The sequence below is a fragment of the Labeo rohita genome, chromosome 5 (assembly GCF_022985175.1).
Source record: "Labeo rohita strain BAU-BD-2019 chromosome 5, IGBB_LRoh.1.0, whole genome shotgun sequence".
NCBI classification, from domain to species: Eukaryota; Metazoa; Chordata; class Actinopteri; order Cypriniformes; family Cyprinidae; genus Labeo; species Labeo rohita.
In genome coordinates, this window is record NC_066873.1 from 19,050,124 (window position 1) to 19,075,567 (window position 25,444).

A 25,444-nucleotide genomic window follows, 5' to 3' on the forward strand; every position below is an offset into this window, starting at 1 on the left:
ACGTTTTCTGTAAAGACAACAGGTTTGTACTAATAGTGGAATGTTAATTTGCAAAAGAAAAGCACTGGAGCATGAGCTCTTTAAGCTCCGACCTCTTCTTCGGGAGCACCAGCTCATTTGCATTTAAAGGGACAGACACAAAAATAACGTGTTCTGGCTCATACCCTAAAAGTGGCCATTTTAACAAGCTATTAAAAAATATCTGTAAGGTATTTTGAGCTAAAACTAAAACATGCACACTCTGGGGATATCAGAGACTTATTTTACATCTAAAAATGGGCATAATAGGTAACCTTTAAATGTACTTACCATAGAAATCCAAAGTGTACTTTAGCCATCATGACATTGTTTCACACACACGTGAAACTGACGGGACATTTGACTGCTTAATCTCACCACTGTCTCAAAGACATTATCTTTACAGTCAAGAAGGAAAATAGGAGAGCACTTTCCTGTCATGCTGATATACTGTTGTTGTTGATGCTGTAAATATAATATAAAACAGTTGGTGACAGTGGGTTCAGCTCTCAAAGGGCCTTCTCTCAGCCTTGCACAGGACACCATGAAAGTGAAAGAATGAATGTCTATAATTCATTCATGAGAATGAAAATCTCATGTGGTGTGATATCCTTCACAAATACTGCCCATTACGCTCCAGTGAGTGCAGGGAACTTGAAGGATGATGGGATCTGTCATCTTTGATGACTACACAGAGACACTGTGCCACTTCTATTGCCTGTTACACTTTGTTTTCCAGCATGGGATAGCCCATGGGGATGACCTCTTAACAACCCAGATGTAAACACCCCAGACACACACATACAAAGAGAGAGAGAGAGAAACAAGCCATGAAGTCTGAAACAACATTACACCTCCCCAAAACAAAAACAGATGTGTCCACATTGACGGAAATGCAGCTAAGACCTAATAATAAGCTTTGAATTGAAGTTAAGCCAGGTACATTCAAAACATAAAACTCTTGCAACATTAAAACCTTACAAATAAGAAAATTCACTAGGATCTGCACATGATAAGCATTAGTCCATAAAAAAAACATTAACTCCAGAGTAAACACTTAAAACAGTCCATTTACATTCGCCAAGTCTTTTCAATAAGTAAACCAACTAAGAGCAGCACAATATTATTGCCATGCAAGTGGCTTTTACTCATTTAAAACTGCATAAAAGCCAGAAGATATATAAGTGGGACATGAAAAGAAACGCACTGCATAATATATCCACATCAGTATCTCAAGACGAATACATTCTTGGATGATAACCCCAGTCACTGGGTATGATCCCTGTCAGATTTCCCTCTTTCGTTTATTTCTGTTAATAAATTACTCATGGAATAAAATACACGGCAGTTATGACATCATTACGCGAGCCAAGAATTCTAAGAATTTTGTCTATTTGCTGGTGTCTAATTCCAGAAAACCCTGCACAGACAGGAAAGAAGAGGGGTATTGTGGGACGGTAATACAGCCAAGGCCTGTTTGACTGCCAGATGGCATGTCAAAGGGGTGATTCAATGGAACGGAGACTCGCAGAGTAACTTCCCAACTCTAATGACATGTTCAAATGATGTGAAAAAGCTTTCAAGGTTGTCCTCTGCTTGACACACTTCAAAGCCAAGACTGGAGAATAATTATAACAATGGCTCATGGAATAAATGAATCAACTATTACGACTTATTTTCGAAAGGCAATATGGAAAGAACACTGCCTGAATGATTCATTTCACAGAACAATTCATTTCAGAGGATAATTGTGCCAATTCGCCACGCACGTAAGACTCAATATTCTCCTGTTGACTGGCTAGTGCTGAACTTCGAAAAGAAAGGGTCTCTGATAGGGAACTGGAGGGCTGCACTTACAGAACCGCTCCGCCTCTCTGGTGAAAAGGTCAAGCTTGGCAGAAAAAGCTCTGTTGGGTGGTTCCAATTAAAACTTGAGATGATGTACACAATGCTAAACAAGAGCAATGGCTGATATTCCTGTACTCGCTTTTTTTTTAAACATTGCATTAGCCATTTATCAGAATTCATTGTGTGGCTTTTAGTTTAATAAATGTAAGTGGCTCCTCAGCTGAGGAACCCATTTCCCATCATGCAGGGTTGAATTAAACATTAATATTTCATTACAAAAAGTGGCTTTAGCCAAGAATAACTGATGGAAGCACGTAATTCTCTCTTTGACTCTAGGATCAAAATCGGTCATAGTACAAACCTGTAGGAGGAATTATGGGAACCAAAAGCCAAATTCATTCATTCTCTTCATACAATACGATATTAGGAGCAGGTGTACATTTCCAGTTTCCTGCCTCAACTAAAGCACCAACTAAGCTTTTAAAAAATGCAAGTGCCCCAGGCAAGATCAGCATAATATCCCATTAAACATGTAGGACATTCAAACCAAACAGCATATGCAGTGACTTGCCCAAAGGCAAGCTGTATGTACACTTGCTAAAGATGTACTTATAAGACTATTTATTATGTAAGCCATACTTATATCATGCAATATAAGTGCCGTACTGGCTCTGCGTTTTCTTAGACGTGACATTTGCATCTTAACACATCATAGAGGGCCAGCAAGTGAAGCAAGAAGCCCTGCTTCATTCGATAATGGAAATCAGTAGAGAGCTTCATCTCATCCCCTTGGTTGTCCATTTTTGCTCTAGCTAATTTATAACCGAAAAGGGCAGGAGTCGTTTGTAAGGGTTAATTATTTAAGTGGCTAGAGCATTAGATAATCAAGAACATCAAAAGTCCACTCGCTCGCTTCTGAATGAAAAGGCTAAAAGCCTAAAAAAATGTTTCCTAACTTGTGAATATAATAATTCGGCTTAATAACAAAACGTTGCTTTTATCATCTACTTCACCAAGATCTCTGATCAAGGGATGTTCAATAGCGCCATGATGAAATCTCCGGCAACTGCACTAAAGACTGCTAATCAGCTGAACTAAGATGAAGGCAGACGTCTCCAGGCGAATGCAAAAATCATCTCCTATGACTTTGTTTATACCAATTAACACTCTAAGAACTTCTTACTAAGAATTTGCTGGTGCAAATCTGACTTGCTTGTGTGTCAGTGGTGGGATTTTATTGTGATCATGTGGGCTGGGAAAGAGGCTAGCTTTCTATTTAGTCCAATGAAAAGGCACTTTAAAGCCTTTTATTCCTGATGTGGGAAAATATTTATGTTGACATCTTTGACAGCACAATGGAAGAGGAGGGGACTTTGGAATGGCTCTTTGAGGGATGTCATTACTCACAATTTAGCCCCTTGTGTTCACTGCTTAACCACATAGCTTTACTCTGCTGATCCCTAATGTGTCAGAAAAGCCAACTGTCCTTGCTTGTGTAGCTTTCACTAAGTGAATTCAAGGTCTAAAGCGCTGGAGACAACAGATGGGCAATAAGCTTCAGAACCTAGTAAATTGTCACCACTATACGCAATACTACGCGCATTAAATATGTTTTATATTTTTTAAGTATTTGAATGGTGAAAACAGTTTGGGAAAGCAAGCTCAATTTGCTACCATGTTTGAATTTTGACCACAATATGTACAACTGTACTTGCTTTTTCCCGTAACATATGATAGTCATTAGCTTCTATTTACATTTAAAGGGATATTTCACCCAAACATGAAAATTCTGTCATTAATTACTCACCTTCATGATGTTCCAAACCGGTAAGACCTTTGTTCATAACCTAAATGCTGGGGTCAGCCTATTGGGTAATTTTATTGGGTTATTTTTAATATTTCTTGCCCAGGTGCTGGGTAGTTTTTCTGTAACTAAGCTGCTGGGTCATTTTTAATGCTGGGTTATTTTTTCCTACCCAATCGCTGGGTTGAGCTGCTGAGTTATAGTCAGAGCTTGGGCTTTTTACGGTTCTGAGCGCCGCCAATTTGGTGCACTCCTTTAGCGAAATAAAGGTTTGTATACAATTTATTTCATTTGGAAATTCTTAACTGTGCTGTAAATTATATTATTTTATGCAACGCAACATAAGGACGAGATGTCAGTCAGCTGCGTCAGCAGTGGTCTTTTCGCATGATGGAAACAGCTTTTGCTTTGCACATCATAAACTGATTTAATTTGTTATAGTACTGAGTTTAATTTAATTTGATGTTAAAACATGTTTTCTAATCTCAGTACTGTTTGTTTATGGGCAGGTTATGGAGTCAGTCACAGCATCTTTCAGCTATGAGTGAAAAACGTGACAGTGGTCTGAGATTTGTAGTTCCCCCGGAGAACAGCAGCCAATGACCAGCTTAAATTCTGGCGTCATTTTGGTGAAAAATGATTAAAGAGAACGGTAGAATTCACTTAATGTAAAATGCTACTTTTAAATGTTACATTTTTTATTTCTAAAATGTTTGTTAAACGAGTTTAAATGTATGTAATATTGTAAACTGCACTGTATTCACCTAAATAAATTCAGTATGTCTTACATTTTTGTCCATGGGTATTTTTAATAATAAATGTTCATCTTTTGATTATTGCAGTTGCCTCTATAATTCTGTGTGTGATTTTTTTTTATTAGATTTTTAATTTCAGCCCATTTTAAGCCAGAAATATAATAATTTTTAAACAATAGTTGACTAAAATAAAACAACCCAGCACGCTGGGTAAAAACATTTAACCCAACCAGCTGGGTCAAAATAACCCATCATGTGTTGTGCCCAATATTTACCCAGCGCTGGGTTCCCAACTACCCCAAGTTGGGTTGTTTTTTTACCCAGCATTTTTTAGAGTGTACAGAAGAAATTGATGAATAAAGTTATTTTTGTTTTCTTTGTGCACAAAAAGTATTTTTGTAGCTTCATAAAATTAAAGTTGAACCACTGATGTCACATGGACTACTCTAAAAAAAAAAAAAAAATGCAAGTTTCAACCCAACTTTGGGTCAAATATGGACTTACCCAACTTTGGGGTTAAAAATTAATGCAAAAATTTAACCCAACAGCTGGGTTAATCCATATTTGACATAAAGTTGGGTTGAAACAACTCAGCATTTGTTGTTCATTCAGAAAGCTCTCGGATTTCATCAAAAATATCTTAATTTGTATTCTGAAGATGAAAAATGGTCTTACAGATTTGGAACGACATAAGGATGAGTAACTAATGACAGAATTTTCATTTCTGGGTGAACTATCTCATGCCACTATATGATTATTTTGATCTTAAAGGGATAGTTTACACATAAATCATTCAGGTTTGAAACAACATGAGGGGAGTAAATGATGTCAGAATTCTCATTTTTGGTTGAAATTTCTCTTTACAGCTTCTGTTGTCTGATAAGCATTTGGTTTTTAATGGTCAAAATTTCAGTATGACCTCACATAGCACAGCAATGAAGAAAGGACAATAAAATCAATTAGGTCCAGATATAAAGAGTTTAAAGGAAACTGTTGCACTACCACTGATAAGCGGATTAAGGTTGACAAAATGTCTCAATCTTCAGTAAAGTCATCCTCAGACAACAGCTCTATTTATCTGTCTCACCTTTTATAGTCGGCTTGACATTTTCTTACATCATACACTTGTGCATTGTGGAGGTATTATGTGTCTAAGTGGCTGTTTTTATTTTCCTCAGCTGTTTGTGTTGAAGGCTCCCGTAATTCCTTCAAGCTCAGCGGGCTCCATTTCAAACCGTTTTCCATTCGCCAAATCGGGACCTACCCCTTGAGATGCTGTCGGGTCAGAAACAAAAGCCAAAATTGCTACACCTCTTCACCTTGAAGAGGTTTTCCAGACCAAATCCGACAGGGATTCTCAGAGGTAGCGCGGTCTCTTTGTCTCTCCCTTCGTTTTTGGTCTAACATGTTTAATTTGAAAGCCTAGCAACCGCAGCATGCTAATAGACGCCTTACCCAGTACGGTATGCTGAGGCTGTCGACCACCGTAATTGTTATTCCCTTTGGTTAAACTCATCTCTCCAGGGAATGGAGCCAATCTTTACAGCCAGTGACAAATCACCGGAGGAGTAACTGAAACATGCACTGCAACCAAGACAAAGTAGGCGTCCAGCAGCCTGGCCTGCAATTTACACTAAATGGGTTCATCAATGTCCTGATGTTATCTGTTCCCCCAGACCTCATGACCTTTCAGATAGATGACTCGGAGTCTTTGGAGGTAGAGCGAATCTAGATTACGTTGGCAATTTCTGATTTGTTATAGAGAGCGAGAACTCTGTGGCAAGTCTGTTATAATCTCACAGCTGTGCTTCACGTTCTTGCAGTGTCATTTAGGAGCCTTGCTGTCATCCATTACAGCTCCTGCACAGACACGTTGATAAAGCTGTGCGGTAACCATGTTAAGCAGATAACGGAGCTGTTCCGCCCCCCTTTTAATACACTCCTCGACGTGCTGGAATTTATCTGCACGAAAGCAAAAATCATTAAGAGACACTTTTTATTCCGTGGCCTTGGGGAACACTTACTATTATTCACACTCAAAACTGTCAATGTATAGTACGGCTCAGATAAGAAGTGTCAATCGGGTGATCTACTTCTTTAGCCTGTGTAATCAAGCATGTTTAAAGAAGAGCTCAACATCACAGAATGAGTTCGACTATATAAAACAACATGGCCTGGATTATGTACACTGAGGAAGGGACAGTCTGTTGCTAATGTCATTATGGACTAAACTGTGTAGGCAGAGGTGAACACCATATACCATTCAAATCTGACTCTCAAACACCTGGATATGAAAAGTTGTGCATGCTAATTTACATTTAGATTACCTTTGCCATCATATTATACTCAAAGTTCATCTGTACAAATGTCAGTAAATTTAATAACCTTGTTAAAGGTGCATTTAGTATTTTTTTAGGTAGCATTAGGTAGTAGTTTTGTGTACTTTACTAATACCACAGTGCTGTTAGATGCTGCACTGCCATCTATCCACTTGGTAAAAAAGATGCAACTTGGCCATCACTACTCAGGATACTCAGACCTTTCTGTGTGTTTAGTCACACAGACGCTGATTTCACCATTTTCTCCACTGGTAAAGAATGGTAATATGTTTGGTCATGTCATTTCAACATGGCAAAATACACTGAGGGGGAGACTCCCACAATACATACTTAAAACAAAACTATTATGAGTACAGTCTTCATCCTATGTGAATATACACTATTCAAATGACTCTTCACAAAAGCACAGTTTACTTCTTAAAGGATTAGTTCACTCCAGAATTAAAATTTCCAGATCATTTACTCACACCCATGTCATCCAAGATGTGCATGTCTTTTTTTTCTTCAGTCAAAAAGGAATTAAGGTTTTTGAGGAAAACATTCCAGGATTTTTCTCCATATAGTGGACTTCAATGGGAGCCAACGGGTTGAAGGTCCAGAAGTTTCAGTGCAGCTTCAAAGGTCTCTACACGATCCCAGCCGAGGAATAATGGTCTTAACTAGCGAAACGTTGGTCATTTTCTAAAAAAAACATTATATACTTTTTAACCACAAATGCTTGCACGATGCGCCTCTACAACTTCTCACATTATGTAATCACGTTGGAAAGGTCATGTGTGGTTAGTTGTTCGTCCAGTTCAAAAAGGTAGGGTAGGGTGAAAAAAATCATTTTCTCCTCCAACTTCAAAATCATCTGACGTCGTCGTTTTACCTTTTTTTTGTAAAGGGCACTGGACTTTCTTTGCACATTCGCTTTGTAAACACTGGATTGGTACTTCTGCGTACGTCATGCATGACCTTTCCAACATGACTACGTAATACGTGAAGTTACGATGTGTGAGGTAATGAAAATATGTGGTTAAAAAGTATATACATTACTGTGCAAAAGTCTTAGGCCACTAGTATTTTCACCAGCTAAAAATAAAAAAAGTAAGTTATTTCCATCTTTTGCTGTAGTGTGTCAGTAGGAAACATCAGTTTACATTTCCAAACATTCTGTTTGCCATTAATTGTAATAATCTAGTGAGATTTTTGTTTGCACAGGCAGTCTGACAACAGCCAGTGCTCCACACAGAGATCTGATCTCACCATCATCCAGTCTGTCTCTGGAATGACATGAAGAAACAGAATAACTGAAACAGACTAAATCCAGAAGAACTGTTTCAACATCTCCAAGATGTTTCAAGTAACCTACCTGCAAAGCTACCTGAAAAACTATGCACAAGTGCACACAGGGCAAAAGCTTTTTTAAATGCAAAGGATGGTCACATCAAATGCTGATTTATTTTAGTTAATAGAAGTTCATTGATAAAGGAAATCTATTTATGACATTGTTTTTGACAGCATCCTGATTTTATGTGCCTAACTGCCTAAAAATTTTAACAGTACTGTAGCTTTGTAGGTATAGGACACTTAAAGCATCTTGGAGCTGTTGCCACAGTTCTTCTGGATTTAGTCTGTCTCAGTCTTTTCTGTTTATTAAGAAAGACTGGATTGAATGATGGAGAGATCAGATCTCTGTTTGCACAAGGAGTCTGACAACAGCCTGTGCTCCACACAAAAATCTCACTGGATTATTACAATTAATGGCAAAACGAATGTTTAGAAATGTAAACTGATGTTTCCTACTGACACACTACAGCAAAAGACTGACATTTTTTAGCTGATGAAAATACTAGTGGCCTAAGACTTTTGCACAGTACTGCACATTTTTTTTTTTTTTTTTTAGAAAATGACCAATAGTTTCACTAGATAAGACCCTTATTTATCAGATGGGGTTGTGTAGAGCCCTTTGAAACTGCACTGAAACTGCAGTTTGGACCTTCAACCCATTGGCTCCCATTAAAGTCCACTATATGGTGAAAAATCCTGGAATCCTGTCATCTTGGATAACATGGGGGTGAGTAAATTATCAAGGAATTTTTTTATTCTGGAAGCGAACTAATCATTTAATGTGTACAAATTTTTAATCAAACCGCTATTGCACTTTTAAATGAAATCTTAAGCTCAATATCTGTTTTTCACACTGTTGTATTATCTAGTGTGCAACAAACCTAAGTGTCTTATCCAAAGCGCTTTACATTACATTCAAGACATACAGAATTAAACCCATGACCTTGGTGTTGCCGTCACCATGCTATACTGTTTAAAGTACAGGAAAGACACTTGCACACTTGCACACGTAACATGATCGATGCTTTGGTCTTTTCTTAGAGCACTGGACCCATTTACTTAAGGAAGGAGAACTTCTCTTTTAGTCTGGAGGGTGAGCAGAGACCCTGACCTGTGTACCACGGAAAGAGTTCAAATAACATGTGGCTGGAAAAAGCACCATAAGGCTAAGCAGCACAGCAGCTTTCTCTCTTCTCTTAGAATTACATAGCTTGCTACCAGGACACAAAGCAAAGCTGCTCAGCGAAGATGTCTTGTTTTTGAAAGACAGCTGAATGCGGGCACACAATTGAGTCTACAACATCCTTGGATGAAACGGAGGCAATTATTTTTAGATACTTGTATTTCCGATAACCCGATAAAAAAACCCTATAATGAGGATACTATGCTATAAAATACATCAATGCCCATACAACAGCCAAGAAACATACTGCTGACTGAGATTTTAAAAAATATTGTTCATTTACTCACCCTCAAGCCATCCAAGATGTAGGTGACTTTTTTCTTCAGTAGAACAGTAAAAAAAAAATATTTTTAGCTGAAACTGTGGTCCTTGGTAATTTGTAACATGTAACTGATATAGGAAAGACAATACTAATACGCTTCTGGCAATACATTAAGGTCTTATAAAGTTAATCGGTCTGTGCAAGAAACTGAACATGATTTAAAATATTAAACGGGGAAATGCAATTCTTTTCTATGAAATGTTTTTTTCGGGCAGTTGGTTTCAATGAACTGATTCAAATAAACAATTCACCAGTTCATTTATGTAATCACACAATGACGTAACGTATAATGCAATTATTTTATTAAAGCACCATGATGTTATTAAGAAACCACAACTAGACCCTAGTGAACTGGCAAATTACAGACCCATTTCTAATCTTCCATTTATGTCTAAAATTTTAGAGAAAGTTGTATCTGCTCAACTGTGCTCATTCTTGCAAAAAAAATGATATCTATGAAAAATTTCAGTCAGGTTTTAGGCCCCATCACAGCACAGAAACTGCACTTGTTAAAATCACTAATGACTTGCTTCTTGCGTCAGACCAAGGCTGCATCTCATTGCTAGTTTTACTTGATCTTAGTGCTGCGTTCGACACTATAGATCATAACATACTAATAGATCGACTACAAAATTATGCAGGTATTCAAGGACAGGCTTTAAGATGGTTTAGATCCTACCTGTCCGATCACTACCACTTTGTTTATTTAAATGGGGAGTCATCTCAGTTATCACCAGTAAAGTATGGAGTGCCACAAGGATCTGTTCTAGGTCCTCTACTATTTTCAATATACATGCTGCCCCTTGGTAATATTATTAGAAAACACAGGATTAGTTTCCATTGTTATGCTGATGATACTCAACTATATATCTCAACAAGACCAGATGAAACTTCTAAATTATCGAAGTTAACAGAGTGTGTTAAAAATGTAAAAGATTGGATGACCAATAATTTTCTGCTATTAAATTCAGATAAGACAGAAATATTACTTATTGGACCTAAAAACAATACACAGAATCTTTTGACTTACAATTTACAACTAGACGGATGTACTGTTACTTCCACTACAGTCAAAAGCCTGGGTGTTATATTAGACAGCAACTTGTCTTTTGAAAATCATATTTCTCATGTTACAAAAACAGCATTCTTCCATCTTAGAAACACTGCCAAGCTACGAAACATGTTACCTGTTTCTGATGCAGAAAAGCTAGTTCACGCATTCATGACCTCTAGACTGGACTATTGTAATGCACTACTAGGTGGTTGTCCTGCACCTTCAATAAACAAGCTACAGATAGTCCAAAATGCAGATGCTAGAGTCCTTACCAGGTCAAGAAAATATGATCATATTACCCCAATTTTAAAGTCTCTGCACTGGCTACCTATTAGGTTCCACATCAGCTATAAAATAGTACTTCTTACCTATAAGGCACTTAACGGTTTAGCTCCTGCGTACCTAACTAGTCTTCTACCACGCTACAATCCATCACGCTGCCTAAGGTCACAAATCTCTGGACTGTTGGTAGTACCTAGGATAGCAAAGTCCACTAAAGGAGGTAGAGCTTTTTCACATTTGGCTCCTAAACTCTGGAACAGCCTTCCTGATGACGTTCGGGGTTCAGAAACACTCTCTCTGTTTAAATCTAGATTAAAGACACATCTTTTTAGCCAAGCATTCAAATAGTGCATCTCATAAACTTTTCCTGCAGTTATATCTAATGAAATGCTCATTATTAATCTTTTAGCTCTGGTTTAACAAATCTTTCTTTTCCTAGTTTGAACAGCAGCTACGCTAATTATGTTCCTATTTGTTCTCTGTTTTTGCCATGGGATTGACATCCCATGGTAACTAGGAATTCACAAGCTCCAGTGTGGATCCAGAACACTTAAGAAGAGATGATGTCAACCCCTCAGAGGACTTCAGATGATACCAACCCTGAAACAACATACAGCACTACTGAATTCTGCTACTAATTTATAGTGTTCTTTGTCTGTTTGATTACGTCATTAATTGATCTTTACCACACATCTCTACCATATGTACATCAAGCTACTACTACATATATTGTAAAAATGTCAAATTGGTGTAAAGTTGCTTTGCAACGATATGTATCGTGAAAAACGCTATACAAATAAATTTGAATTGAATTGAATTGAATTGATGTGAAATGTGAAATGTTTTTCATGTCTAAAGCATAGAAAGTGAATAAACTAGTTTTCATGAGCTTACCTTTTTACATAAATAATGAGAAACCATAAAAAGCTTAATTTTGCACCTTCATTGAAGTGCTCTGAGACTGAGACTATGGATCACAGGTATTAATTAGGGCTGCACCCCTAATTGTCGACTAACCGTTAGTCGTTAAGAAGAGGCTTGGTCGACCAAAATTTTATTACTCTTTAGTTGCAGAAAACATTTTTTTTACAGTAAGTGGCGAAGTCACGCAGTCCGTGATGGAAAAATTGTTAACAGCTGGTCTATGCGGTAATATAGTACATCAGGCAGGACACCCAAATGCTCACCTATCATTCATCAACCCCAAATATGACTTTTCTTCTGAAGAATGTATGTAGTAGCAACTTTACATGGCTGCTCAAACTAATGTTACCCTAGAAAAATGTGCGCTGTTGAAGTGTCTTTGCGGAGCGTGGAAGCTGAATAGTAGCGCGCTCACTGCATGACAGATAGAGGCGGTGTGGTCACTTACTCCTAAAATACTTTTGGTCATACAGATAAATGTAATACAACTTTCAAATCTGCAAAGACTACTTTTATTTGTGTCCACTCAGAATAACAACGAAACATTGTGCTTTTGTAAAATAATTACAGCAAACAGGATGCACTTTCTGCCATCTCTGTGAACTTGAGCGTGAAACTTCGAAACTCTGTGTATATCTGCCTTACAGACATGAAAAATATAGCCTAACTATAGAGAATGAAATGTCTACTATTAAATAAACCAATTTGAATAGAAAACGAATATTCTCCGATTATGTAATCCGTATGAAACACGCATAGAGGCGCATCCACTACTGCGGAGACGTATCACCGACTTCATCTCTTAAACTGAAAACAAAGAAAGCTTGTTTATCAATAAGTTACTAAAACAGTAATGCAGTCTTCTTGCTGTTTTTCCCTGACACAATTATAATTATTATATCTGCCGGTGCGCTGTGGAAAGCTTTTTTTTTTTGTGCTTGAGCACTTATTAGGCTATGTAGGCAATTGAAGGCTCATTATTATTTATTATTATTATTTATATGGCTTATTAATAAACATACAACTAATAGTCAACCAGAAAAACTACTAGTCGACCAGAAAAATCTCTAGTCGAGGGCAGCCCTAGTAATAATGTTCTAACTAATGTTCAGTTCTTGCACAGACCAATCGTCTTACTTCATAAAACCTGAATATATCATCAGGAGCCACCACTATAAATTTTGTCTTGCTTGTTAATAATTATTAATAATTCATTACAGTTATATAACGCTTTTCTAAACACTCAAAGGGGGTATCTCCTCACAGTGTATGGAGATGTTTATGGTTTTTTTTACTTTAAAGGTGATGGTAGCTATCAGGTATGTTTTCAACACCCTAGTTAAGCGTATTTTGAAGTATCGCATGTGAAACAAGTGATGGAAATGCCAAATGCCTTTTTTTCAGGGGGAAAAAATCCCTTAATTCGCAAAAAAAGTTTTTATGCTAGCTTGAGGTGGTTTTTGACTTATGCAAAAAAGGGGTAATGCAAACAATGGGAGATGGAAATACATCTGCCGGATAAATTCCTTCACGCGCATAATAAAAAAAGTCATGTGACTTTGCGCTATGGGACGGCATAACTTGACTAACCAAGGGACCAATCTTGTTGCACAGCATCTGAAATGTTGTTATGGTCATTCTGAAATGCCCGAGCAAAGTCTGTCATCAAAGTATTTCTGTATAATTGCCTCCCAGAAGTCTTACTCGACTGCGTTTCCACCTCCGAAAGCAATGACCACATTTACTGTGTTTCCTCGCTCTGATGCGCATGTAAATTGTTGGATGGAAAAGGTGCTTATTTGCACAGTATTGCATATTGCAGTATTTTATGACAATATTCCAATTTTGAAAAAGAGTTCAATTTAAACTTTGGATGGAAACCCAGCTATTGACTTGCATTTGATAAATCACAAAGAATCATGGTTTCAGTTAAAAATGTTCTTTGCTGTTCTACTGAAGAAAAAAGTCACCTACTTCTTGTATGGCCTGAGGTTGAGTAAATTGAGAGCAAATGTACATTTTTAGATGAACTATCCCTATAATGCCTTTTACCTTTTGTCTACATGAATGTATCATAAGTCATTTATGGAATTCACATACAGCTAAACATTGCCGGGTTTTACGAGTAGCACGTGAAAATTCACAATAGATTTGATAATGGCAATAACTTAAAGGTCCACTGGCCAAATAGAGAAAACCTTCCCTCGTCTTATCAGCAGCACGCTGTGATTATCTAAGCAACAGGAGCAAGAGCGTAATCATCTCTGCTTACGGCATGCTTCCCACCTGGGACAATGGAATGCCATCACATCGCCATGGCAACCGGTACTACCACACAAGCACTTGACTCTTTAGAAGCGACTGAATTGAGAGGAAATCTCAAAAGGTCGCGACTGCACAAAGGGCTCGACTTCCCAGAGCTTCCCACTGTTCGAATGTGATTATAAAATTACTTCAACACAAAAAGTTGCCTGTGAATAGAAAGTGCTGTCAGTCATCCACATGCCCTGATGGTGGTTTGTAAAAAGGTCTGTGTGATCTGCTTGAGAAGATGCTGTTCTGCAATAATGGGCAGGCCCACCTACAAAGAATGTCTGACTTCAGACTTTTTGGCATGCTTAAGTACGCTGTACATTTGTATTAAGTGCTAGATATGTATATGCAATGTATACGAATGTATTTTAGCAAAAGGCAATATAAAACAACTTTTCAGAATATGATAAAGAATTTATCTGCTCCAAACAAACCCTTTTCCTAGCTATACTATTCATTCAAAAGGCTAAAAAAATTATAAATGTATTTATCTGCTCAAAACAAACATTTTTCTTGTTTCATTCAAAAGCTTGGAGAAAAAAAAAAAACCCTAAGAGAATGTATGTTCTCCAAACAAACAAAAGAGCACATGCGCCATTAAATTATCTTCAGGACAAGAAGTATTCATGTGACAGAAGATAAAATTATGTTGCTAGTTTTTAAAGAACTGGAAAAGTTAGTCAGAAAGTTATGGCGTGTATATATTTATACAACAGTTACTTCTTGTCCTCGAATCTGACTGGCTGAGAGGTCTTTCCAGCCATGCAATATTCTACCAGTATCATAAAATAAACTGTACAGTATTTTGTTAAAGAAATATATAAAGCCACATAATACCTTGGTGTGTATGCCAAAGTGATTACCAATGGGGGAAATGTATGTCAGAAAGGTTGCTGACCCCTGAACTAAGGCCTTCATTACAATGTTGACTGTTAATTAAATTTATCAATTCATCAATCAACAGCAACAATGGCCCCTTGTCTGATTTCAGACAAATGAAACATCATTAAATGATTTACAAATATCTAGAGCCTAAGGCATACAAAGGAAATGGGCAAGACTAGAATGAACAGATGCACGCAAGACTTCAATAATCCAGTGGTACGTACCGATCGGCTGGTAATCCAATGAGATGTCTGAAGGCGCTTTCAATACTGCAGACCTTCGATACACCACATGCACTCTTCCACTCTCTTCGTGTTCCTGTGTTCCTCGCTCCAGAGGCTCAATGAAGTACTCATCAAAATCAGTTCGAATCATTCCAGCCTTGAGAGAACAAAAATAAGAACAATTGTTCACAGAAATAAAGGTGAAATTGAAGTCTCTCTAACCAAAGACCTCTGTAGAGAATAAACCTATAAATAACTATGACAGATTTGACAGTACAAATGAAATATGTTCATAAAATGTAGGTGAGTGTCATTACAACAATGACAATAAATCTCAACACACATCTCAAAACACATCATACGGTCTTGTTGGAAGGGCAGATGCTCTATTTATCACCCAACCCTCATCTGCTCATTTGCTATTATCTTTTCACCTAACATATGGTATGAGTCACAACATATGAACAGGTACAAAACACACGGCTCACCTCCAAACATTCCTTCTACTCAAAGTTAAGCAATACATCATACATTTTTCAACCTCATAAAAATTCTAGCGAATTGTGCTGTTAAAACACAATCGAACGTGGGCCTTCACAACTAAATATATTCTGAACGCCCTGATAACAAATGAAAATACCAGAGAGAGTTTATTGTTTGATGCATTTGTCAGTGAATAATCAGGGGTTTGAATCTCCTCTCTGCTTTCTTCTCAGCCTCCTATTCGTTTCAAAATCAAAGGCATGTTTAATTCAAAAATGCTTTCAGGATACAAATCACACAGTTGTAAACAAAATTTGTTTTTCCTGCATAGCTCAATAAACTAATTAGATATCCCCTGACTTATTTTCTTAATGAGTCTGAAATACTTGTATCTCATAATTATTATGCAAAAATTATTCAGAAATCAACAAAGTGGGGATCATTTAGAACTGAAAATGCTGAAATATCTAACAGAAAATCAAAGTTTTGAAAAGTATCATATATAACGAAAAAGAAAACTTCAATGAATTAAACAATCGTTTCGACAGTTCAACTTTTCTCTTAAATTGCCATACTGATAATATAACACATGTGACCCTGGACCACAAAACCAGTCTTAAGTAGAACGGGCATATTTGTAGCAATGGCCAAAAATACATTGTATGGGTCATAATTATAAATTTTTCTTTTATGCCAAAAATCGTTAGGATAGAGTAAAGATTATGTTCCATGAAGATATTTTGTAAATTTACTACCATAAATATATCAAAACCTAATTTTTGAATAGTAATATCCATCGCTAAGAACTTCATTTGGAAAACTTTAAAGGCGATTTTCTCAATATTTTTTTTTTTTTTTTGTACCCTCAGATTCCAGATTTTCAAATAGTTGTCCTAACAAGCCATACATCAATGGAAAGCTTATTTATTCAGCTTTCAGCTGACTTCTAAATCTCAATTTCAAAAAATTGAGACTTATGATTTTGCGGTCCAGCGTCACAAATATCTAATGAAAAATGTTAAATAGCAGCACCTTCACCATTGGATGCCACTTTATATTACTACATTCTAGGGCTGTCACTAACGATTATTTTGGTAAGCGAATAATCGGTCATTATTCTGATGATTAATTGAGTAATCTGATAACTGTAATTAATTTTTTGGTGGTAACAACATAGATCTCACCAAACACCAGCTTTTAAAATGACTTAAAAATACATATTTAACAGCAACAAGACAATAATAATTAGTTCAAATAAAATATCAAAAGCAAATAATCTTATGGTTTTATTGAACAAAACTGATAAAATACATAATGTATTATGACCAACAAAGCTAACATACATTATGTATTATATCAAATGACTGCAGAGGACGCCAACAGCCTGACGATTGTTTTTACTCTTTGCTGCTGGATCTAATCCTTGTTTAATATTAACTGAACAAGATTTTATTTAAATATCCACTTAATCTTTAATATTCTTTGCGACAGAAATGCTACAGCCACTGTAATTTCAATGTGGACATTGAAGCGTGTAAACTCAGAGTGAGGGTTTGAGCTTTTATTTTGAAATCGCGATGAACAGTTAACTTATTGAGAAAACATGTATTCTCATGTTTGCGTGGGTTTATAGATTTACCTTACCTACGCACATATAAATAGTTAAAACGCATATATTAAGCCTGCGTCGCATATAAGTATTTAACTGAATCGTAGCGTTTGTGAATTCACAATAGCAGCATGCTTTATTATGTTTTTTAAATGGGATTAATACATCATGCAGCCCTGGAATGTGCCACTTCCGGTATTTTGTGGGCGGTTACTCGACATGGGCAAAATGCAATCAAGGATTTAAAAAATCATTCAGAATCCATCTGTTAATTTAGTGTACTTATAAAAATAAAACAAACAATAAAGAAATAAAAAGGCAAAAAACTGCAAAACAGAAGCATTTTCACTAGTGGTCTTTCTTTACACCACTGTATATTACCGCATCCTGTGTGTTTCAGCATGTAGCTAAGTCACTACAAATCATACTGACATCACGCCAAACCATCTTGATGTGCAATGTGTGATCACACATGTGCATGTGCTTACTTCTGTAGTGTGAGTTCATATGCTCAACAGTGTATTCGTCTATTCGCACGTGAGTGGGTGAGTGTTCGAATGTACAGTACTTCAAGTGTGTGCGCATGGACCGACCTCCTTGCTCCTTTGAAATAGCCTCTCAGTTTTACCTCCAGCCCCAGAGCCGGCCTCCTGGACACAGAACAGCCTCTCAGAGGCCGTGCTTTGGAATGTGCCGAAAGACTAGTGCTCTCTCTCTCAATCCACTCTCTCCTAGTCACAACCTGGCCACCCCTTCTCAGCGCCATCCTGTGCACTCAAGAACACACGGTTTACCTTTCTCCATGCCTGTTGCCTCCATCCATTTCCGATTAACTCTATGCCTCAATAGTCAGTTTTTGCTTATAGGCAAACATGGGTGAAATGCAATCAAACTATGAAAAGATTCCAAAAGCTGTACAAATGCACCATATGACTCGCTCTATTACTGCTGTGTCTTAAATTAGAGGATTAGTAGTCATAAATGCTTAATATATGTTTAATTTTAGTAATAAGAAACCGTTTAAGTATTCATTTATTGGGCAGTTCCCCTTTAAGAATAGTCGCCCATAATGCTGTAGAAGCGAGAGCGTGCACGAGAATGAAGAAGAAGTGAAGAATTGAAAGTATGTGTGTGCGCAGTTAAGAAAAGTCATCTTGTATAAATCCTGCTCGAAACTTCGGTAAATCAGTTCTTTTGTTTTGATTCAAGTCGTCAGAAATCATTGTTGCTTGCTAAGCAAAAAAGATACAACAATCACAATAACATGAGATCATTATGTATTGTTACAAAAACTTATACCCAGTCGCTTTCAAACTGCCTGAAGCAAATAAATATGCTGTGCACAGCATGTGCTCGAGTACAGAATCAGTATGTGCCAAACATACGTGTTCCAAACCCATGAACCCTGCAGACCCACAGGTCACTGCACCGACCACCTGAGCCAGGCTGTTTGACTGTTAGAGAGGGAGTATCTTTGCACTTTAATCACTTAAATTAAAAGTGAATTAATGCCCTTTTATTGCAAGAATAATTCCCTGATGACAGTGGAGTGTAACAGAGCATTGTTCCAAACTGTATAAAGTGATGCTGCCGTTGTGTGCATGCCAATGTAGGCAAATGCTAGGGCTCTATAAAATCTGTTTCAAATTTCCAAATTCTGTTTTTTCAGTTTTAATTTTTCTGTTTCAGTTTTTTCTTTTAATTTTTTTAAACTGTGTTTATATTTATCAAAAAGCATGTCTAATTAATTGAAATCATGAACATTACAATACTAAACTGCAATTTATTAACAGTTTAACAAAAATTACATTTTCTGGCCCTATGAAATGATTTTCTTTCTCAAATTCAGTTTTATTTTTTACAAAATTCTGTTTTCATTAATTCCATTTTAATAGTTTCATTAAATATTAACAGTCAAAAGCATCTCTAATTATTTGATTTTATTTAAAAAAAATATACATATATATATATATATATATTATTTTATTTATTTATGTTGTGTATTTACATTTTTCTGCTAAATAAATTCTGGTAAATATTCCTTTAAAAATAATGTTTTAATATTTTTTAGTGCTGCACAATGATTAATTGTGATTAACTGCATCTAAAATAAAATTATTATTATTATTCCTATTATTATTATTATTATTACTACTAATATTATGTATATATAAAGACACATACAGTATATATTTGAAAATATTTACATGTATTTACATGTATATATTTATCTGAACATAATTTATATTATATATAAATATATTTACTATATAAAATTTTCCTTAAATATATACATGCGTGAGTGTGTATTTATATATACATAACAAATATACACAGTGCACACACATATATTATGTACACAAAAACTTGTATTTTGGATGCATTTAATCGCGATTAAATGTTGCCCAGCACTAATAATTTTATTAGTACTAGTAGTACATTATACATTAGTAGTATAATTACACTAAGTAATATTTCTGTCACAGTTTCTTCAAGTTAAACCAAACTTATTTTGATAGGTTGATGTGAAGACCTTTAGGTTTCTGTTTGTATATGACATGACAATAGTTTTACCCAAAAGAAATGGTAAAATGCTCATGAAGTGACTCTCAGAGCAGTTCTAGAGATAGTTTATGTGTTCATGTTCTCACACATTGAGGCGGCAGAGGCTGAAAACACAGTGAGCATCACTGGATTCCGCGAATCTGTCCACGTTTTCCACACTGCGGAAATCATAGGGTCCCTAAAATACTCAAATATAACTCCAAACTATGTTCTAATTGATCTGTTGTAGACTAACCTTAACTGACAATCAATCAGTAAAGCTAAACGTCAACTAATAACAATAAAAAATTAAACCTACGTCACTGTAATCCAGTAATCAGGCACCACAGCTGTCATCAAGAGCCTGTCTGGCAGGTATACATGGCCATTATTATGAAAACAAATTATTATTACTCTTTTTCAATGATTGCAAGTTGCTTAGGGATAGAAAAAAGGATTTATGCTGATATTGTGCACTTTGCCTAGGGTGTTTCCAAACTTTTGGAGGTCAATGTATGTTGTGAAATGTTTTTAAAAAAGGATAAAAGAAACAAATGCTGCATAATATGTCTCCCAGTGGCAGATAACACACTGTGAGAGTTCAGGAGGTTTTAATTAAAGCCTTCAGCTATTATTTTCCACACACCTGCTGAAAACATCAGCAAAGTTGGTCGTGTTATCCAAAGTTCGATGTTGATGTGCTGTTGGTGGACGTTTGTTTCCACATAAGACCTCTGAACTGATTTAACTACCAAGACTTCATTGGCCAACCAGCATCATTATAATGGCCATTGTGATCCACCAACTATACAAACATCAAACCAGTTTCCTAACTAGGAAATTCATGCAGATCTATTTCAGCAGACATTACTGCTTATACTTCAGATATTATTTTCAGATGTGAAAATCTGAGGCATCACACACCTCAAGTACAAATGAATTTTTTGGAATAGACTTCTGGAAGAGGATGATGAAAGAAGGAGAAAATGAATGGAAATCAGCCTAAGAACATCATAGGTGAAGGAAAGGACCAAGGCTGTTAAAATGTGGTATTGTACAAATTGTGCTCCCAAATAACAGTACAGTAAGGAACCACCGCTCCCGTAGACTAAGACAGAATTCTAAAGTCCTCAAGCTGTTTTTTTTTCTAATAGACAAGTGCTTAGGCTCTTTGTGTCCAAGGAAACCATTTTAGAGAATGCTGAAACAGAAATAAAAACAGTTTCATTAACATTAACATGGAAATGTTCTTCCAAGAAACCATTTCATTGGACTACACAGAAAACAAACAGTCCTCCATAACAAGGCTGTGGCTGGACACTGTGGTCAGAAAATATCGAGGCTTATCACGTTCAGTGAACTACTGCCATTCCCAATAACCCACTTTTACACTCAGCCCTCATTAAAAACATTAAATGCATCTCTGAGGTGACAGTGGCAGTGAGAAACATGGAGGATGGGGTGGTCAACCCTATTACCGCTCCATTAGCTACACCAACCATCGAGCAGCTGGCTATGTGGAGTGGACAATCACAGGTGGATGGACAGAGCCTCTTGCCTTTACTTAAACAGCAGCCCTTGAAGGGGATCAAGAGTCCTGTGTTCCATCAGTTTAATATCCCCAGCATCAGCGCCCGCCAAGCAGACACCAGTTACGGGCCAAGACAAACATATGGGATTCAGCTGAAGGGGTCCAGTTTTCTAAGACGGCACTCCAGTCTAAACTTCTTAAGGAGCCGGTCTGAACGTGCTTTATTTAAAAAAAGGTACTGCCACTTTCAAAAAAGCGTGGATTCAGCCGACACACTGCTACCTTTCACCCGCCATGTTGTTTAAAGGTGTGTTTGGTTTAGAAATGTGTGTAAACCTTCGTCATCATTACCTGCCATTTTCATCCCTCCTTTAAAAGGAACTTTTAAAAAGTTACACCAGTTAATTTCTTTCACTGGGAGAAAAAAAATGAGAAAAATGCAAAAGTCATCTAACCCAGAGAGGAAAAGAGGAATCTCTGTATTTTGAGGAAGAAAATTCAAAATAAACAGAGTGAAGCAAAAATATTTCACGAGTACTCTAACGTGTAGTAAATTAACATAATAATCCAATGTACACTGTACTTTTTAGTACTTTTTTACTTATATAATGACATACTGGTCATTATATAACATGATGGTATTGAAGAACTCACTAGAAATTGTAATGGCTAATAGATCTTTATCCTAAAAAAAAAGGTAAATTTATTACTCATTCACAATACTGCTGCTATACAGCAGCTTTACAAAGAAAAGTTCCTAACAAATTCCACACTATTTAACTCAACTATTGCTTAAAAATTACTATATTTCTTGCTTAAACTAAATCCGAAATAGGAATTTACGTTCAATAATATGTTCAATAAATGAACATTTATTAGTAAGATGGATAAAAAATAATTATATAATATACATTTTTACTTGCTTATTAACAAATGTTCACCTTTTGATTATTGCTGATTTGATTTTAAATTTACAACCTATTTTGGGTTCATTTTAAGCCAGCCGTATAGTAATTTTTAAACAATAGTTGAGTTAAAGAAAACAACCCAGAAGGTTGGGTTAAACATTTAACCCAGCATTTTTAGAGTGAAAATAAAACTACTCAGGAGTTTGGGTTAAACATTTAACTCAAACGCTGGGTCAAAACAACCTAGTTACTGGTTTGTCAATATTTTACCCAGTACTGGTTTGTATTTAACCCAGAATTTTTAGAGTGCAAATAAAACTACTCAGGAGTTTGGGTTAAACATTTATTTTAACTGCTGGATCAAAACAACCTAGTTACTGGGTTTGTTCATTTTCACTCAACGCTGGGTTATATTTAACCCAGCATTTTTTTAGAGTGCAAATAAAACTACCCAGGAGTTTGGGTTAAACATTTAACTTAACTGCTGGGTCAGAACAACCTAGTTACTGGGTTTGTCCATTTTCACTCAACGCTGGGTTATATTTAACCCAGCATTTTTTTAGAGTGCAAATAAAACTACCCAGGAGTTTGGGTTAAACATTTAACTCAAACGCTGGGTCAAAACAACCTAATTACTGGGTTTGTCCATATTTCACCCAGCGCTGCGTTGTATTCAACCCAGCATTTTTCAGTGTGCAAATAAGACTACCCAGGAGTTTGGGTTAAACGTTTAACTCAACCGCTGGGTCAAAACAACCCAGTCGCTGAGTTTGTCCATATTTCACCCAGCATTTTTAGAATGAAAATAAAACTACTTAGAAGGTTGGGTTAAATGTTTAACTCAACCAATGGGTCAAAACATCCTAGTTGCTGGGTTTGTCCATATTTCACCCAGCACTGGGTTGTATTCAACCCAGCATTTTGTAGAGTGATGCACTAAGCAAAAGATAGTGGCAAAGAAACCCATCTAAAATACCGTTACAGGTGCTCAAACTATGAAGGGAGGGCAGGGGAAAAATACACACACCTTGTCAGCTTATTGTTCTTCAATTTTTCTAATAATGTGCAACCTATATTTAGTCTGATAAAAGAGCATTTAGCTCAAAACATCATATTACACATCATATTACCCTATGTGTCCACTGACGCTGAAGAAGTCAGCTCAATACCACTCAAAATGTGCAATCTGTCCCTCTGGGGGTGTGTCTGTGAAATGTGCAGTAGTGAGTGCAATAACTGCTTTCAACACACAGTCAATAATGTCTTCATATATATGTATCATTACAGTAGGAAAAATGCAAAGCACACTTTCGAAAGCCCGGCGTATACACAAGGTATCAATTTATTACACTTTTATTATCCCAGCCACAGTCTAATCACGATGAAATCTAAATTTAAAAAACCTGCTCCACACTTAATCCTACAATCCCCTGCTGCTCCCATAGAGAATGAATAGAAAACGGCTACTTGACATGATATATTTTTTGGGAGCAACAGTATGCCAGTGTTTGCATGATTTTTCAACAAAGCCCAAAGGAACTCTGAAAAAAAGAAAAAGGAATAGTATCTGACGTCATTTTAAATCCAATTCGAAAAGAAAACATGTGAATCAAATCAGAATCATTCAGTTCTTTTTGTGGCGCTCTGAAAAAGCACCCAAAGCAAACATTTACCCATTACTTTGAGTGGTGGCAAGACCCGCATGGCTAACTCTAAATAAATCCCAAGCTGCTGGTGAACAGGCCCCAGTGTCCAAAGCAATGACAACAGAAAATGTGGCTTTAAACTGGTCATGATTAAAAATGTATAAATATATTAATATATCAATAAAAGCAGCCAAACACACACGGCTGGAGCTGCTAGTCTTTGGCCTGAAGCAGACCTAAAGAAATAAGTTGCCTCTGCATATCCTCCAACACCTCCCCTCCTCAACCTCAAACCATATACCAAAACAGCTCAGGGGTCAAGCCTCTGCAACAGGCAAGTCCTCGGCTGAATCAACAAAGTACATCAATAACTATTAGTGAATACAACTCTTGTGTACGGGTGCACTTCTCAGGGGGAAGGAACTGGCTCGGTTTCTTTCTCAATCAAAGGCGACCTTTTTTTCTGGATATGCTAAATCCCCAACATGCCCTCTTCTGTATAACTGCAGCATATACAGCCGTTCTTCGCAGATGCTTCACAAACCATACTGGAGATGGACTAAAGGTCTTTCTTTTAAAGAGAGGACGAGAGTCTTATTAAGTGTAAAGTGGGGATTTGAGACTAATCCAAAATATTGCAGCATCTGTTTTCTTCAGCCTCTCTTTATCGCTTTAGATAATGCTTTCGCGTAATGGAAGTCTTGCCAGTAAAAACAGAACGTTATGAAATATTTTGGGACCACTGCCAGTTAATTTGCACTCTAAAAACATTTTGGGTGCATTTTGAGTGCATTTAGAAACATTGGGGTTCACAGAAGGGGCAATTTAGTTTCCTTTACATGGCTAAAATCTTTTAGCTGTAAAAACACAAGCAAAACTGAGGTAACGGTTAAAATCAGGACAGCCTGTTGTGATCCAAACGTTACCTGATTTCAAGCTGAGATGCTGAAGTTGAAGTCAGCGAGTTCAGCCAATATTTGGTGAAGAATGTTTGTGTTCCCAGATGGATGGTTTCTGAGTTTAAACTGGTGTTGGACTGAATAAAAGTCTCACCTGAGTTTGCAAAGTCTGAACACAGGGAGTGAAACTCAACGCTGCTTATTCCATAGAAAAGCAACAACTTCTGATAGCTTGCCTTACTCTCTTTCATTCGAAACACTTTCTTCCTCTATGTTACAGCTGTCCAACTAGAACTTTGATTCAGCCTCATGTTATTTCAAACCTGTATAACAGTCTGTCTGTTCAGCACAAAACGCTCTTTCCGGTGTCATTTCATAGAACGGTTAAAGATTTGAAGATTTAAAAAGAGCCTGATAAAACTGCCATAAAATAGTCCATATTTATGTAATAACATGAAGTCATTATTCACTTAAAACCTTGACACTCAAGAGATTTCATGAAAAAGGTAGCAATGTCAAATTCATGAACAAAACTTTCTTT

General features: G+C 36.6%; 1 protein-coding gene across 3 annotated transcripts in view; it reads right to left on the bottom strand.

Moving 5' to 3' along the window:
• adamts3 (ADAM metallopeptidase with thrombospondin type 1 motif, 3) overlaps positions 1–25,444 on the bottom strand; it is a 107,804-nt gene that overhangs the window by 72,166 nt on the left and 10,194 nt on the right. For all 3 annotated transcript variants that reach the window (XM_051110490.1, XM_051110488.1, XM_051110491.1), the window contains exon 4: positions 15,284–15,440. In XM_051110490.1, the coding sequence (XP_050966447.1) occupies positions 15,284–15,440 (157 nt within the window). The remainder of the gene's footprint in view (positions 1–15,283; positions 15,441–25,444) is intronic.